This window comes from Balaenoptera acutorostrata, chromosome 15 (assembly GCF_949987535.1).
Source record: "Balaenoptera acutorostrata chromosome 15, mBalAcu1.1, whole genome shotgun sequence".
In the NCBI taxonomy this organism is placed as follows: Eukaryota; Metazoa; Chordata; class Mammalia; order Artiodactyla; family Balaenopteridae; genus Balaenoptera; species Balaenoptera acutorostrata.
In genome coordinates this window covers 23619704-23638164 of record NC_080078.1, presented here as the reverse complement: position 1 = coordinate 23638164, position 18461 = coordinate 23619704, and the positions used below count along the sequence as shown (strand labels likewise).

The following is an 18461-nucleotide window of genomic DNA, read 5'->3' as shown; positions in this document are numbered from 1 at the left end:
TATAAAAGTTATGTTTACACAATACTTCAGTCTATTAAGTGCACAATAGCATTATGTCTAAAAAAACACTGTATATGCCTTAGCTTAAAAATACTTTATTGCTGGGGAATTCCCTGGCTGTCCAATGGTTAGGACTCTGTGCTTTCACTGCCCAGGGCCCTGAGGGCCTGGGTTTAATCCCTGGTCATGAAACTAAGATCCCACAGGCCCTGCAGTGTGGTCAAAAATAAATAAGTAAATAAATAAAAATAAAAATACGTTATTGCTAAAAAATGCTAACCATCATCTGAGCATTCAGTGGGTTGTAGTCTTTTTGCAATACTAATGTCAGACAGCACAGATCACCATGATAAATGTAATAATAATGGAAAAGTTTGAAATATTTTGAGAATGTCCAAAATGTGACACAGACACAAAATGAGCAAATGCTGTTGGGAAAATGGCACTAATAGACTTGCTTGATGCGAGGTTGCCACAAACCCTTCAATCTGTAAAAAACTCAATACCTTCTAAGTGCAGTAAAGTGATGCACAATAAAACAAGGTATACCTGTATTTTACTTATCCTCGGTAAAGTGAGCATAATAGTGGCACCTATTTCAAGGTGTTAGGAGGACGCAGCTACAGGGACACTTCAGAAAGGGCTTAGGAAAGTGCCCGATTTACACCAAGAGCTCAATGTATATTGCTCTTAATAAATAACGCTGGGTGTTTTTTTTCCTCCCTAAGATTGTAAACTCCTCGAGGTCAGGAACTCGGATTTTTCATTCTTGTGGCTACCATCATTACTTCAACTGTCTGAAACAGCTCTGTCCAATAGAACTTTCAAATATGGTAGCCACTAGCCACATATGGGTATTGAGCACTTGAAATGTGATTAATGCAATTTTGTAACTGAATTTTTTGTTTTACTTCTAGTAAGTTCTAATAAACTTACACAGCTACATGTGGCTAGTGACCACTGTATTGGACAGTGCAGGTCAGTAAATGTTTGTTGAATGGAGGAAAGACTGAATGTACCAGTACATGGGACTAGGTAGAGAGAGAGAGAGCCATGAGTTGAGAGAAGTGGAAAATACAAAGGAAGAAGAGAATAATGGACTCAGAGTTGATAGATGCCCTCGAAGGCCATCTATTTCAACTCCTACCCAGTGCTTGAATTCCTTCTCCTGTATTGCATTATACCTAGAAAAACCTTTTTCATCTTGAATGTTCTCCTTGTAACTTCTACCCTTTGCTCCTTACCCTCCTGGTGCTATGATCCAAGTTGCTAATCACTCTACCATTATGAAAACACCCAAATAGAAGGTTGTTATTGTGGCTGTCTTTTCCCCAGAGCTTTCACTTCTCCAGGCCAAACAGCTCTTCATAATACAATTGACTAGCGGTGTTTTGTTGAGGAAGCTGCTCAACCTCATCTCTAAGAGGGGATAATCCAGGGGCTTCCCTGGTGGCGCAGTGGTTGAGAATCTGCCTGCTAATGCAGGAGACACGGGTTCGAGCCCTGGTCTGGGAAGATCCCATATGCCACGGAGCAGCTGGGCCCGTGAGCCACAACTACTGAGCCTGCGCGTCTGGAGCCTGTGCCCCGCAACGGGAGGGGCCGCGATAGTGAAAGGCCCGCGCACCGCGATAGTGAAAGGCCCGCGCACCGCGATGAAGAGCGGTCCCCGCGCCGCGATGAAGAGTGGCCCCCACTTGCCGCAACTAGAGAAAGCCCTCGCACGAACCGAAGACCCAACACAGCCAAAAATAAATAAATAAAATAAATAAAGTAGCTATTAAAAAAAAATGCTTTTAAAAAAAAAAAAAAAAAGAGGGGATAATCCCTGTACCTACCTCCCAGGGCTGTTGTGAGGATGGAATAAGATAATGTATGCAAAGGTGCTTGCACAGTGCCTGGCATTTAGAAAGTGCTCAATAAATGTTCATTATTGTTGACAAAGAAACATGCTTTGCATTTGTTTTAGAATCATGGAGTTTATTTTTCTCAAACAGGCCTGTAGGGAGAAAGCAAAGACAAAGGGTTTTGTTGCTCTGAAAAGCAAGTGAATTGATGCCACTTACAAAGTGATAGAGTTACAAAATGAAGTTAATGAGGTCAAAGTTGGTGTATTTATACACACAGGCACTGTAATGATTATTATAACCTGGATGATAGACCCAGTTTCTTAAAACAAACATTCTAACAAATGCAGTTTTCTATAACAAACATAGTAAATTCAGTTTCTCACAGCAAACATGAAAAACAGGCTTTGTAATAATCCTGTGTTTGAGGTTAAGTATTATATTCTTTTAGGAGATTTCCATTTAAAAAGCAAATTATCATAGCAAACAGACCTGTCAGAAACTCAATTTCAGGAAAATGAGATACAGAATAGGTATTATTAAGACCTTTATTCTACCTGGCTAGTGCTGTGTGTGTGTGTGTGTGTGTGTGTGTGTGTGTGTGTGTGTGTATGATGACTTACTTGTGAATGTTCTTCAGTTTTCTTATCTTTCCAGTGACAACGAATCTAGGGCTTTTTATTCTCAAAAGCACCTGTATTAGTATCAATAAACGTCTTTCCTGCCAAGACTTCTAATTAAGTCTTGTAGTTGCTTATGACAATGATTTTTAACTATGGTTTTAACCAGGACTGATTCAAAGTATTTGGATCTTACAGTCTTATATTCTGATATTGCTGCTATTACTGCCATCGGCATCCTTATTTTTTTTTTTTAATTGATTATTTTATTTATTTATTTATTTTTGGCTGTGTTGGGTCTTCGTTTCTGTGCGAGGGCTTTCTCTAGTTGTGGCAAGCGGGGGCCACTCTTCATTGTGGTGCGCGGGCCTCTCACTATCGCGGCCTCTCTTGTTGCGGAGCACAGGCTCCAGACGCGCAGGCTCAGTAGTTGTGGTGCACGGACCTAGTTGCTCCGCAGCATGTGGGATCTTCCCAGACCAGGGCTCGAACCCGTGTCCCCTGCATTGGCAGGCAGATTCTCAACCACTGTGCCACCAGGGAAGCCCCGGCATCCTTATTATTGCCATTGGTTCATCACTCCAAACACTAGTCTCTGGCCTCAGCGCTCAGTGCTGTTGTGAAATCAGGTCCCTTCTTCCCACCTGCCAGATAACAGCATGGTCCAGTTCTGAATCAATGCTTTTTCCCCTAGCACAGCAGCTGAGCACAGCTGGAGAGAAGTGACACCAGGTGGCTCTCAGCAGTGCTTATCGGTCAACATCCATAAGTGCCTTCTCCCTTTGCCTGCATCTACTAGTCCCCAGTTTTTACTCCACTCCTCTTACTTGGCGTGAGACCACTTGGCAGATGGAGGAGGCATTCACTGAGAATAGTCAGGCGATCAAGAGTGGGGAGGGGATCCTCCAGCTTCCTGATACCAGCAAACATATTTGCATCTGCACGTATGGAAGAAGTATTTATCCCGCTACCCGCACAGCTCAGCCCTGCATCTGTGCTTTGGGGCCATCCTCTCGCTATCCCAGCATCCTGCTCTATCACTCACCTCTCCAACATCTTTAACTTCTCTACTGGCTTTTCCCTCCAAGCATCCTCTAGTCAGTCATCTTGGGGAAAACCTCTCCCTTGACCCCTGTCATCTAGCTCTTGTCTATCCCTCGTACCTTCTGAAGCCAAGCTTCTGGAAAGAACTCGTGTTCGCACCACTGTCATTCCCATTCCCTTATCAACCCATGAGCTCCTACTTCATGGCTCCAATGAAATCATTCTCATGCATGAATCATCATATCTACCAGTGCTGGGAGTTATTTTAAGTGCTGGACCAGGCACGACCCCAGGCACTGTCCTAAACACCAACAATTACTCTCTATCATAAACTCCACTGCCCAGTCCAGAAGTCAGAGATTCATCTTGCATGCTTCCCTTTCACTTTCCATGATCCCTACGTTCATTCTCCAGTCCCTATAGATCCTACCGGCTCAACGTCTCCTGTAACCCCCAACTCCTCAGCCCCTAGTTCTCATGGCCCTTACCACTCCCTGTTTGGATTGCTGCTGTAGCTTTTTAGTTGGGGAAGGCTTCCTTCCAGACTGTCTTCTACAGGAACCTCTCTCAAATTCAAATCTGATCACATCATGCCATGACCTACAATGATTTTTACAGCTTTCATGGTAAACATAAACTTCTTAGCTTAACACCTAAGCCCTTTAATGATTTTGTCTCTGTCTCTTTTTTTTGGATTCATCACCTACCATTTGTCCAAATCATCCTAATGGCTAACATTTATTGAGCTGCCCTTCTATGTGCCAGGCTTGCTAGGCACCTGTGCTAGGTGCTTGCTTTTCCTCTTGTTTAAACCTCTCAGTAACTTGGTGGTTTAAACAGATAAGGAAATTGAGGCATAGAGAGCTTAGGAAACTTGTCCAAAGTAAGTGGTAGAACCAGACTCCAGCTCAGATGTGTGTGACACTCAAGTTCAAGCCCTTAAGCAACATAGCAGCGTGCTCCAAAGTGTAGACCTGGAGAACCCACATCACAATATCGCAGATACTTGCTAAAGTGCAGATTCCTGTGGTGTGATGATTCACCCCACTCCTTGGGGGTGAGTCCCTAAGCTCTGCATTTTAAATACACTCTCTAGGCAAGGGACAAGGCATAGTATCACTGTCCTGTGCTGTGTACCTTTAGCCATAAGAAACTACTCCTCCAGCACACCACACTGTTCCATTCCTCCGCACCTTTGCACAAGCTTTGCCTCTTACTGGAACATCTCTGCCTTCTCATCTTCATCTTTCAAGACTCAGCCCAAGTGGCCCCTCTTCTGGAAAGCCTTCTATTATTCTTCACGCTGATTTTGAAGCCCCTCCTTGGTGCTTCCTGAGTGCAGCCCTCTACGGCATCACTTTCACATCTTCTAACCACTGGCTCTTACTGTCCATCCCCTCACCAGGACACAAGCTCTTCTGCCTTCTTCATCTGTCCCCGCAGCACCTTGTACATCCCCTTGCCGTAGTATATGCTGGCTAAGTGTTCGTTAGATTCACTTCCAGCCTCCATCTTCCTGGTTCATCCCTTTGCAGTAGGCCACTGTTGGTGAACACTGCATTTTAATTGCTGTTTCATTTAGGAACATGTTCAGCTGCAAGTCACAGAAAGCCCGACTAATAGTGGCCTGAGCAATAAAGACATTTCATCACCTCACGTGCCTGGAGCATGGCGGCAGGGAGGTTCCAATTTGAACACAAGGGCTCTGTTCCCCCAACAGGGTTATAGGTTCTTTCTGCTCTGCCTCTTACATAATGTTGCCTTTGTTGTATAAAATGAACAACTACGTTTACTTGCTCTTAGATTAATGTTCGTTTTAAATGCATGTAACATTAAATTCCCCTAACCAATTACAGGTTCTCCCTGCTACCCAGAAGTAGAGTTCCTGTGAAAACTTTCGTAAGCCAAAATGGCATAAAGCAAAGAAATGATTACCTTAGGACACATCTTGCTAAAGGATGCACAGACTAAATCGAGAAAAAGTACAGATGTTCACAGACAGTTCAAAACTATGGTGGCGTGGTGCTGAAATGCTGAGTGTAGCTCCAGGGGAAGGAGCTTGGGGCCACTCCACTGCTCGGAATGCACACTTCCTCTGTAACAGTTCGCTGCAAGACAAACGCTGATCGTGCTCTTCACTTTTCACCTTTTCTGTTAAAGCAAAAATGCCCTTTGGATTTCCCTTGGTTAGCGAAAACAGGTACTATTGTAGGTCTTTTGTAAAAGTGAAGTGCGTAAAGCAAACTTTCGAAAAGTGGGGGACACCTGGAATCCAATTTACAAGCTTAGGTAACTAAAAGATTGTAAACATTTGTAAATTTAATATAACTGATTTTCTTAAGAATTTCTAATGCCAAACCAGCAAATTTTTCTTCAGTACTCTACAAACTTAATAAATTCATGCAAAATTATATGGCTTTCAATTTAAAAGCATCAGTCTGTAATCAATTATATGTTTTAAATTGAAATCGCAAGGTGACAGTGACAAATTCTCAAATATGCCAGATTCTCTTAAATCTTACAGAGGCTTGAAATAAAAAACACATCAGATTGTCCTGAAGCAAATGTATTTTTCCATACTTCTAGATAATCATATAACTGTATATCTTTTGTGGTTGTAGGATGAAAAAGTTTGTATATTTTCCATCAAATTTCTCCTTGGGAAAAATATAAATGGCAAATAAATCATAATTAAAGAAATATAAATAAAAGTAAAGTATCATTTTAAATATGTATGAGATCGGTTATACCCTAGAGAAACAGGCAGACTTACTATTAGGAGTGTGAATTATTATAAACCTTTTGGAGGAAAATTTGGCAATTTGGCCCAAATTTTAAATTTTAAATTATTAAAAATTTTTTTTTCTTTGAAAGAAAGAGTTAATCCTACAAAAGTACCTCCTTTCTGATCAATGATGTATGTATAAAGATGCTTACGATAGCATTGTTTGTAATAATGAAAAATTGGAAGCAACCTAAAAGCCCACTAAGAGTACACTGGTTAAATAAATGAAGCACCTCATATAGTAGCAGCACTGAACGAGTTCCATGATTCAGCGCCTAGAATGGATTCTGGCACATAGTGGGCTCTCAATAAATACGGATGAATGAATTGATAAAGAGTCAGAAGTAACTTGCTGTAGTGTTTGTTTTGTTCATTCATTCATTCATTGCTTCATTCATTCAGCTACTGACTTCCCTGGCGGTCCAAGCATGGTTAAGACTCCACACTTCCAATGCAGGGGACGTGGGTTCGATCCCTGGTCGGGCAACTAAAATCCCACATGCTGTGCAGCCAAAAAATTTAAATTAAAAAAAAAAAAAAGTACATTCATTCAGCTTCATATTCTTTGGGAATTGCGATGGTGAGCACAAACAGACCCAGGTACATCCACATCCCACCCCCCAAAAAGAACACAGTCTTTTAGAAGAGATACTCATTAATTTTTACAAATTTCAAATAAGGGTAAGACTTAATATGAGTTATGCAGAGTAAGGACACAGTGTTATCAAGTTCTATGCTCGGATGATTTGACCTAGTCTAGGATATCTAAAGTGAATGAATGTATTTGTGAATTATACACAAATGTTAGTAAATGCATTGGAAAAGTTTTGGTTGAATCTATGCCAATTCCAACAATGGTTATGGGTTGTAATGGGATTAGGTATGACTTAGATTCTACATAAGCCATCTCCGTATTATTTGGAATTTTTCTCATAATAAGCATGTATTGCCTTTGTAATCAAAGCTATAAATGTATCTTAAATCCAAACAAATAGTTTTCATACCACGTTGGTGATTCTCAGTGTTTGGGGGAAGAAGGTGAATTTACATTTTTGCTTGAGAGGAAGAAATAAAGTGGTAGAGCTAGAGTTGCTGTGGTGGGCAGAATTCTCAGATGGCCCCCAAGATTCCTGCCCCTAGTGCACATACCTCCCAGTTATCCAATCAGAAACTAATTTAGGCACTGCTGTCAAAGGATTTTTCAGATGTAATTAAAGTGTGTAATCAGTTGACTTTATTTTTTTTTTTCTAATTGAATCTGTACTTTTTTTTGTTTATTTGTTTTGTTTTTTGGCCACACTGCACAGCTTGTGGGATTTTAATTCCCTGACCAGGGATCGAACCCAGGACCCCAGCATTGGAAGCTCAGAGTCCTAACCACTGGACTACCAGGGAATTCCCTCAATTGACTTTAAATTAAGAAGACTATTGTAGGTGGGCCTGACCTAATCAGGTGAGCCCTTAAAAGAAGTCAGAGAGATTCAAGCAGAAGAGACGACTGTTGCTTTGAAGTAGCAAATATCCAAGAGTGAGCTGCCTGGACCTGAGGGCGGCCAGCCTCTAGGTGCTGAGAGCAGTCCCCATAACAAGCCAAAAGAAAATGGGAACTTCAGAGCTACATCCACAAGAAACTGAATCCCACCAACAATCAGTGAACTTGGAAGAGGACCCCAGCCGTCAGATGAGATCACAGCCACGGCCAACACGTTGATTTCAGCCTGATGAGACCCCGACCCATACCCAGACTCATGACCCTTGGGAACTGTGAGATAATAAATTTGTGTTAAGTTGCTAAGTTTGTGGTAATTTGTTACACAGCACTAGAAACCTATTCTAGCTAGTATTGGGAATCAAAATTGCTTAAAACCTGCATCCTGACATACTAGTCCCCAACCTGATACCTAGGAATTGAAAAAAAGTTGAGAATTGCTCTACCACCTGATAAGGAACTAGGTAATGGAATAAAACTTGCCTCCAATACAAATGCATCAACCCCATCTCACCCAGAAACTTTGTTTTCCCTCATCACTGCAAAGCAACTATGCAATTGCCTTTGAAGCATTGACCTTTCCGGAAATATTTCTACCAGTCTTTCCCTTGGGGTGTAACCAATATAGTCATGGGCATTTTCTTTCTGTCTCTCTCTCAGCAATAGTTGTTGTTATGCTGTAGAACTTATGTGGAATATTCTTTGCATTAAGCTCCCCAGCAGGTTGACCGTGATCAGTCTTGAAACCTGGCAATTGTTCTTCAACTCACTGCATGTTAGAATCAGCTGGAGGACTTTAAAAATACTGATTCCCAGCCTCTTGCCCCAGACTTATTGAATCAAAATTTCTGGGGTCGGGCCAAGACATTAGCATTTTCAAAAATCTCCTGGGTGATTATAATGTACAGCCAAGATGGAAACTTACTGGAGTAGAACCTCTCCAATTTTAAGTGCATGCAGGTTACCTGGGGGTCTCGTTAAAATGCAGATTCATATTCAGCAGATCTGGGGTGGGGCTTGAGATGTTGCATTTCTAACTCCCCAGGGATGCCGATGCTGCTGGTCCGTGGGCAATGCTTCGACTAGCAAGGGTTTACGGGATTGCTTTTCCAGCCGTATACCCCAATCTGGCAGCCTTAACTTCACGCCCATCCCCATGTCTGTCTGAGATGGCTCATCTTGCCTCTGTCTCTTTTATTCTGCCCCCCTATACCTAACACTCTCCTCTTCTTCTTTTTCTCCCCTCTCCTTCCTGTATGCTGTTGGTGTCTTCCCTTCGCCACCCTCCTCATTTTCTTCCTCTTTTTATCCCTTGTAGTTATAATTTGGTGGGCAAAATCTAAATCTACCTTCTTGGGAAGAGTCTCAAACTCTTGCATAAAGCCTGGAGTCTTTCATGCAAGAGAAGAATCATCTCTTACCCATTTTAAATAAACACCCTGTAATGGCCAATTGTTTTTTCATTTTTGTAAACCACCAACCAAAATAAAATTTAAGGTATTTTATTCAGAGGAAAGGGAATTATCCACAAGCTTTAATGAAGTATGGAATTGAGGGGTTTTTTTTCCCCCCCACTCCCTTCAGAGTATGAAGCTGAGCTGCCTCCCTTTCCAGAAGGATATAAAGTCAAACAAGAAGCTGCGGTTACTGTGAGTATCACCCGGGCCCCAACCTAACTGAAAGGTTCTTACACGAAAACAGCACTGGTGGCTGGTGAGCATCAGACAGTGTCATGAGTCAGGGAGGGGGAAAGGAAAGGCACTGGAACCAGCACCAGAAACAGGGCCAGTCATACCTCTGCTGCTAATGATGTGACTTAAAGGGCATCACACAACCACTTTGAGCCTCAGTTTCTGCATCTGTTAAATGGAGCAGATAATCCTTGACTAACTCACAGGGCCTTTGTAGGGCTCAAATGAGATCCTAGATGAGGAAGGCCTTTGCAGTGGATTCAACATCATGTCCACGTTGGGGACAGTTTTGCAGATGGAGCAGATTTCTTTTTGCATAACTGGGTGGGCTAAGACTGTACTAAGGAAGGAGAGAGGGCCAAGGACAAGGAGCCAGGAAGGGAGGCCCTAAGGCAGTATGCTTGGAGTAAAATAGGGACTTAATGGAGTTTAAAATAAAAAGGTAAGGTTCTGAGAGATGAAGGGACTTGAGCAGGGTCACAGGGATGGGACAAAAACCTAAGTCACTGGACTTCAATATGTCACTGCAGCTGCCCCCATTAGAGATTCTGTGTCTAAGAACTTCCTTGGCCTGTGATTGTTCCTTTTTCATAGCATCCTGTTCTTGCTTTGTGAATGCAATGCTTTCTCAAATTTCTCTGCAGATACTAATTACAGTTCTCTCCCCTGAATTATTTTTGCTTCTTCAGGGTCAGTTCTTTATAGATCTTGATCCTTGTCTTTTATGCTGTTGATGTTCTTCATCTATGTAGAAAGTTTTGATTATTTATTCAAAATTTAAAATGCAGGCCTGAGTGGATATTTCTACATAGTTGGTATAGTTTTCTTCTACTGTCATACATGTTGGTTTGTTTTCTGGATGGGTCTCTTCCATGAATAGATACACTGACTGGGAGCTCATGGGGAGTGATTGTCCACTGGCGGACTTTTCTTCAGGGTCAGCAGACAGGGACTCCCTATTTGGGGACTGGGCTGGGAGCCTCCAAATCAATGTTGAGGTTTTTTTTTCTCTTGACCACCAAAATGGCACCCTGAGTAGTTCTACTCCTTCCCAGGCTGTTTGTTTAATTTGTTTACAGAAGATTCATTGAAAAGGAGGGAGAGCAAGGTATAAAAAGCTGCTGTGAATGCCAAAGGGGGCAGAAGCAGGAGGAGGGGGTATGGGGCAGCAGGCCAAGGGGTCCCCAGCCAGATTTTCACTTAACCCCTCCTGTATATTGTTTGCTTTCTCATTCCCACACTCTGAGGAACTGAACCTATGAAGCCCTTTGGAATTCTGGTGGGAATGTGGACTCTCGTCTTCTGGGGGCAGTTTCCTCCTGTGGATTCTGACCTGCCACTCCTCCTCTCATCTGACAACAGACTTTATTCTGTTTCTTTTGTAAATTTATTTGTTTATTTATTTATTTTTGGCTGTGTTGGGTCTTCGTTGCTGCGCCCAGGCTTTCTCTAGTTGCGGCGAGCGGGGGCTACTCTTTGCTGTGGTGCGCGGGCTTCTCATTGCGGTGGCTTCTCTTGTTGCGGAGGATGGGCTCTAGGCATGTGGGCTTCAGTAGTTGTGGCACACGGGCTCAGTAGTTGTGGTTGGCAGGCTCTAGAGCGCAGGCTCAGTAGTTGTGGCGCACAGGCTTAGTTGATCCGCGGCATGTGGGATCTTCCTGGACCAGGGCTGGAACCCATGTCCCCTGCATTGGCAGGCGGATTCTTAACCACTGCGCCACGAGGGAAGCCCTATTCTGTTTCTTTTGGAAATGTCTGGAGATCTCTCATCCACTGACAGCCCTCCCAGTGTTTGTTATGGGTTTATTTCTCAGTTGTCCTTTATAGGTGTCTTGAGAGAGAAGAGAGAGAAAGATTTGTGCTCAGTATACCCCCTTGAACCTAAATTCTGACACAGACTTTTATTCTTTGTTATATTATAAAAGAAAATACAATGATTTAAACTACATGAATTGATTTCCCTCCCCACCACCACCCCAGGCGTCGCCATCGGTGGAAAGGGTTTTCTACGGCTTCAACACGGAACACCTTTACCCAGCTCCTCCTTTAGCTGTGGTCCCACAAGTATCCTGTCCTCAAGCTAAACGGGAAACAATCGACCCAGAAACATGTACGTAAGGAAGTGCGATCTCAGCTCTGTAGTTCAGGATTTGTAACATTGCAAAACCATGGGGTGGCGACAGGGTGGACAGATAGACCTCAGGGGGACCACGTAATAAGAAAGAATGCGTTCTTGTTTTAATTTTTATTTTTATATATTTTTATTTTTTATTTATTTATTTTTTAATAGATTTATTTATTTATTTATTTATTTATTTTTGGCTGCATTGGGTCTTCATTGCTGCCCGCGGGCTTTCTCTAGTTGCAGCGAGCAGGGGCTGCTCTTCGTTGCGGTGCGTGGGCTTCTCATTGCGGTGCCCTCGTTGCGGAGCACGGACTCTAGGCGCACGGGCTTCAATAGTTGTGGCACGTGGGCTCAGTAGTTGTGGCTCGTGGGCTCTAGAGCGCAGGCTAAGTAGTTGTGGCACACAGGCTTAGCTGCTCTGCGGCATGTGGGATCTTCCCAGACCAGGGCTCGAACCCGTGTCCCCTGCATTGGCAGGCGGATTCTTAACCACTGTGCCACCAGGGAAGCCCCTAATTTTTATTTTTAAGAGAAGTAGCCTTTATTCCACTGATGTATCTTTTCTGTTTTGAATTTTATTTTATTTATTTTTTTATACAGCAGGTTCCTATTAGTTATCTATTTTATACATGTTAGTGTATATATGTCAATCCCAATCTCCCACTTCATCCCACCCGCCCTCCTGCTTTCCCCCCTTGGGGTCCACTGATGTATCTTTAAGGTTGAAAAGGAAGAAAGATGATCAATAACAAGCATACTTAAGTTCTACATTACATACAAAGGGGGAAAATGTGAAGAGTAAAAGAAAATATCATGCTGTCTTGCTTTGTGTGTGGAAGCCAGAGATGCAGGCGTCCTCGTCTTCCTCCCTGAGTCCCTGTTCCTCGCCCTCCCTGGTGTCAGGCCCTCTCCCGCTGGCTTGTTCTTTTCCCTCAGCTAGTGGGCTTTGGGCTTTGGGCTTTGGTAACCACTATTACTGCGCCCTTAGGTCCTTGTACCCCCGCCCCGTTCCCCTCTGACCTCAGTTCCTACCACACTCCCCTTGCGTATCTCCCTCCAGCTACACCGGCCTCCTGGCTGTGCCTGTGGCCCCGGCCCCGTGTGGGACCCGGTCTACAGCCCCAACAGAATACAGAGGCTCAGGGGGATATTTTAAGTTTCTGCGGTAATCAGCCCAACTCAGCAGTCCAGAGTAAAATATAACATTTATGGTCATGTTGTTTAATGGAGAATACCTTTTTTTGTTCAGAAACAAATGTTTCTCCCAAATTAACTTGAGCCATTTTGGACTTTTGGTGGGAATTTTTTGTTTGTTTTAGGTTCCCCCAAAGAATATTTGGAAACATTCATCTTTCCAGTTCTGCTTCCCGGAATGGCTAGACTGCTTCACCAAGCAAAGAAAGAAAAATGTTTTGAGGTCAGTTGTTTTGTTTCTTTATTTCTAAATGCTCAATAATTCATTTTTATCAGGCGGTAGCTCATTATCTTAGTACCATCAAGTGGCTGTTTTCAAAACGATCCCTTTGGGAGGGAAAGCCTTGTTTCAGTCACTTATCCAACTCCGGCCGGGACATCTAGTTGTGCACACACACGCACTGCCATCTGTCTGGCCACCTGGCTCTGGGGAGGTTTTCTGCCTCGCTTGGCCTCCCTGCCTGCCCTTCTCCTGGGCAGTTGGCATCTGCCAGGTTTCTTGGGTCTTCCTGCTCCCGTTATGACATGCACAGATTATAGGTCTCCTTCCCTCTTATCCAGCTCCGGATTGACCTTCCCACCTCGGGCCTCTCCCTACTCCACTTCATGCCAAATGCCACGAATGTACTTGCTTCAGGAGAGGCCTGGCCCATGGTGAGTGCTCGGTGACTGGTCATTATTATACTGCAGCCAGTTATCTGTACGAATCGAGTTCCAGTCCTGGCACACCGCCACATAAATACCCCAGAGGCTCCCTCTTTTCTGCAGTTGGCAGGATACGTCGGGTGTGTGTGTTCCTTGCACAGTACTAGAATTTTGGATGACCTATACGCAGAGAGTAAAACAGCAACATTTCACGTTGACCAAGTGCTTGCTCTGCTGGGTGCTTTGCTTAGGGCTTTATCATCACTCCCAACAGTCCTGTGAGGTTCCTCTCGATTCATATCGTCTGTATTTTGCAGATGAGAAAACAGACGAACAGATAGATTCAGAAAGGTGATCAAGGGTGAATGGCAGAGCTAGGATTCAAATCCAAATTGAATGATTCATAATGATATTTTAAAAAGTTGGCCGTAACTACAGTGCAAACCCCAATTTGTTTGACACACGTCTTTAAAGCATTCACAGGTAATGGTGTCACCTGCTTGGTTGCCCTTCAGCACAGGATCTCTCTGTGAGAAGAGGATACTGTCCTGATGCTTTTATATACCGAAGAGACAACGTTTCCACATGCTCTAGCAAACACTCAACTTTCCTTTAGCGCTGCCTTGACCTTATACTGACCCTCTTGTATCTTAGTCACCCCACTTTATACCTCCCCCTAATTCACTGCCACTGATCCATTCAGCATAACATTCCTTCTGACAGGCCTCACCGTGACAGTTGTGTCTTTAGTAGAAGCAGAAACGAATTACGAGACGTTGATCTGAAACCAGGCAGCACGCCTGTGAAGGAGGTGTTTAGGGTACACTGCTGGGCCACGGGACACCGTTTGAGAACCGTGGATCCACATAAGGACTCCAAGACCCCTCAGCCTGGCTTTCAAGGGCTTCTACAGTCTTTTCCCTCCTTCCTTAGAAGGACATCTCTCTCTGTTCTCCTTCCGGGGTGATACCCTCCAGCAGATAGAACCACTTGGAGGTCCCTGTACCTGCCCTGTACTTCACGGCTTCTGTGCATATGTTCCTTCATTTTTTTTTTTTTTTTTAAGAAAAAAATCCTTGAGTTCTTCTTCTCTGCATATTTAAGTTCTATTTGTTTTTCCAAACTCAGCTCTGTGGCTTCTCTTTTAGGCCTACTATTCCCAAACTGGAAGCAATTGAACCCAGCCCTCAGATTTCAGAGTATTTCATCTATTCCTCTTCTAGTGGAAAATTAAGACATCCTTAATTAAGACATTCTTGACCCACAAATACACTTCATTTTATACATGTCTGTCTCCCCCAGTATTTTAAGTTCCTTGAGGACAGATTCTCTGATTTATTTTTGTATCTCTATTCAGTGCCTAGTATATTCTACCCAGTACCTAGCCCCTGATGAATATATAGTTGGCCCTCAATAAATGAGTGCACTGTTGGACATCAGGGGAGCACCTCTACTACTATGTCCTTGACCAAAACCCAGCTTTCTTCTACCTGGGAAGGCTGTTCTCTTGGGCTCATCTCTGGAGGGACGCCATGAAGGGGGGTGAGAGAAGAAGACATCCATCTATTTCGTGAGTTAGGCAATGTAAGAGAGCAGTGGGTGGCAAATTCCACTGCCTAGCCCTCCTTATATATTAATTATGCAATTAACTAGTAAATTGGGCTTTGGTTTATGGCATATTGATTAAAAACACATCTCTGGAGTCAGGGTTACCTGGTTTTGACATCTCCCTCCACCCCAGCTGGCTGTACAGCCTTGGGCAAGTTATTTCATCTTTCTGAGCCACCATCTTTTCCTTATGTGTAAAATGAAGATGATCATAGCACCTGCTCATGGTGTTACTGAACCAGGGTCATTTGCCTGATGCACAGCAAGCCAAATACTAAGGCGCTGAAGTTTGCAGCAGAGAAAGGGTTTATTCACCAGGCAGCCAAGTGAGGAGATGGGATAACAAGTCTCAGGTCCACATCCCCAAAGGCCAAGGGGCTTGGGATATTTGTGGGTGAAGAGTATGCCGTCAGAGGTCCAGGGGAAGGTGATTGGAGGCAGGAAAAGGGTGAGGTAATCACTGCTCTGCACAGGTATATCTGAGTTACATGCTTCTTTCTTTTTTTTTTTTTTTTTTTCGGGTGCGTTGGGTCTTCGTTGCTGCGTGTGGGCTTTCTCTAGTTGCAGCGAGCGGGGGCTACTGTCTGTGGTGGTGCGCGGGTTTCTCATTGCGGTGGCTTCTCCTGTTGCAGAGCACGGGCTCTAGGTGTGCAGGCTTCAGTAGTTGTGGCGCACGGGCTTAGTTGCTCCGCGGCATGTGGGATCTTCCCGGACCAGGGCTTGAACCGGTGTCCCCTGCATCAGCAGGCGGATTCCTAACCACTGCGCCACCAGGGAAGCCCCTGCTTCTTTCTTCATGGGATGCATGTTCAGAAAATAGAGGTGCTAGCATGATATGAGGGTGGAGTTTTTGGCTCTCTGACGTCACAAGGTCATTCATCGGACAACTGTGTAGGCCCAGTTTTAGGGTCGGTGGTCCCAACCAGTTTTAGCCTGCTTGAACTTGACAAGAGCTGACTCCAAGTTTCTGAAAAACAGCTTAAGCCACCGTTACTATAGCAACCCATACGTCAGAGGTGTTATCTATAGGAGGCGGTTACGGAGTCTTGTGATGTATTATCTAGGCTACATGAAGCTTGGAGGGTATGCAATTTGCAAAAATAATTAAGGCATGCTTGATCAGTGAAAGCAGGTTATAAGCAGAGGGGCTTTTAACAAGCAGTTCCCTTATCTGCTCAAGACAAGCTCAAGAATTTCTGTTAGCCACCAATTTCAGTTAACCCTATGGGGCACAGTTTCAATGGGATTATCATGCTGATGAAATGAGGTAGCCCATACAAAGTACTTAGGGCAGTCCCTGGAATGTAGGAAGAACTCAGTAAATGTTAACTTATTATTGATCATTAGTATTACTGGGCTACAGGTTCTCCCCAGGTAGGGTGGGTTACACCCATTACCTGAGTGGGCTTGCTCTTGTTCCTTGGCTACCCAGAGACCTTATTCAGCACTTGGTCCCAGCTCCCCCCCAAACATCTGATTACACAAGGACTTCATGAAGAAGGTTTATTTTGCTGATACTTTCATAGGGAGGTGGGAAGAGGGCTTTGTTGACATCTATCAAGCAATACTTCATTAATCCTCTCTAGAACCACGTCTGTCCTCTCCAGGCACCTCCCCCCACACAGCCTCTCCAGACCCCTTTTGGGTCCTGAACAATTCAGCTCTGGCTCTCAGCCTGCATAGCCCACTCAGCAAAGAAAAGTGCAGCATTCGGCTTACCCTTCCTTCCTCAAAATGCAATTCAACCGCTATTCATAGCTTTCGGTGGGTGGGAGTGGTGGTAGGGGGCTTCACACCTCTCACCCCAACAAAGACAGAATGGCAAGGTTTTCTTCATATTGCTCTGGCAGAAATTCTTAGTTTTGAGACACAGGCCTGGTGAATTCAAATCTGGGAAACCTTAATCCTGCTATATTCTCCTGATATTCTGGTACAGACCAGTTGTCCTGATTGAACCAGAAAAAACCACAATGATCAGATCCCCATTTTCATTAACATGAGAAGCTGCTCTGCTGAAGGGGACTCTAAACAGAAAAGGCTGGTAAAATGAATGCCAGCAATTCATGTACTGACTGTCCATCCAGGTCACGGTGGTCCCCTCACTTGTGGTTTGACTGCTGCTGTCATAATAGTTGGTGATCGTATTAATGGTCAGAGAAGCTATTTCACTGGTTAGTTGTCTACTGTGTGTCATCACTGGTCAAATTGCTTTATACGCATCATCACATTTCACCCTTACAATCAACCTCTAAGCCAGATCCCCTTTTCCATCAACCGCTTTTTACAGAGGAGGTCCCTGGAACTCAGAGAAGTTGAGCGTTACCTAAGATCACCCAGCGAGTGAGCAATGGAGCAGGTCTTCAACCAAGGTCCAGATGCTCCGAGAGCCTGTGCTTTCATCCCTCTCAAAAAATGGGGCTTGGAGGCTGTCCTCTAAATAGCTCCAGGAAATACAAATTTTTTTCGTTTGTAGTTCTTTTCTGGAGAACAGATTGCTACTTGCCTTAAGTTTTAAAATCTAAACTGCTTCTAATTCTTGTGTATTTTTCATTTGCTCATTTGGCTTCCTCTGACGACTTAATTCTTGTCCCCTATTCGTAACTGAGCTTCCCCTCCTCTGTGTGGTGTTAAACAGGGCAAGGTGTGGCCGGATGGAATGGTAGTGAGGCTGGGGGCCAGAGAGCAGAGCCCTTGGCCTGACCCTGTATGTGTCAGATGGCCTTGCCTCTCTGGCTTCAGGTCCTGCTGCTAAATGAGAGAGCCCAGACAATCCTGCAAGTCATATTTCAAGGATCTTTCTTTTTAATCCTGCTGTTGGCCAAAGTATATTCAGTGTACCCTGCCTTTTATTAGCTTGATCAAAGGATGGAACGCAGTGATTAAACAATGAAATGAGCACAGTGAAATAACCTTTGTTTGGATATGTGTGAGACTATCTGCAAACAGATTAAGCCACCCAAGTTCAGTTCCTTTCAACAAACATTTATTAAGCCCTACTATGTGCTGATCATGGGGCCAGGCCCTGGGGACCCAGAGAAGACAAGTCTGGCCCTGTCCTCAAGGAAACCACAGATGAGTAGCAAAGCCCTCGGTAGCTGAAAGATGAAGGTAGCTTTTATTTTCTTCCCCTTTGTATCTGTTCTCTTTTGCTCCTCCAAAAGAAGAATGAATATGGAGAAACAGCGAGCGTGAATCTGGTGCTAGACATTCACTTCTAGACCTTAAGGCAGCTGTATTCACTTGTGCAGCCTTTATTCTAATTTATTCACCTGTTATTCTTCTAATTTATACAAAAATCAGCTAAAAGGACAGTAATTAAGATTTTACATTGCGGGTTGCGTGTCTAATTTTTGCCCATAAATAATTTTGTAATGAGGGGGCTAGAAACAGTTTCCAGCCTCCAGGCAATGATA

The 18461-nt window shown here is 43.9% G+C and overlaps 1 protein-coding gene and 1 non-coding gene across 4 annotated transcripts in view; one reads left to right on the top strand and one right to left on the bottom strand.

Annotated features, from left to right (window-relative positions):
• IQCK (IQ motif containing K) overlaps positions 1 to 18461 on the top strand; it is a 137379-nt gene that overhangs the window by 905 nt on the left and 118013 nt on the right. For 2 of the 3 annotated variants that reach the window (XM_057528806.1, XM_057528805.1), the window contains exons 2-4: positions 9370 to 9434; positions 11457 to 11586; positions 12921 to 13018. In XM_057528806.1, coding sequence (XP_057384789.1) covers positions 9370 to 9434; positions 11457 to 11586; positions 12921 to 13018 — 293 coding nt within the window. Of the gene's footprint in view, positions 1 to 9369; positions 9435 to 11456; positions 11587 to 12920; positions 13019 to 13356; positions 13450 to 18461 lie in introns of all 3 variants that reach the window. The other variant, XM_007188434.3, reaches the window with a different exon arrangement.
• On the bottom strand, positions 7619 to 7691 carry TRNAW-CCA (transfer RNA tryptophan (anticodon CCA)). Its single transcript has one exon. It is a non-coding gene; the product is annotated as a tRNA-Trp (tRNA).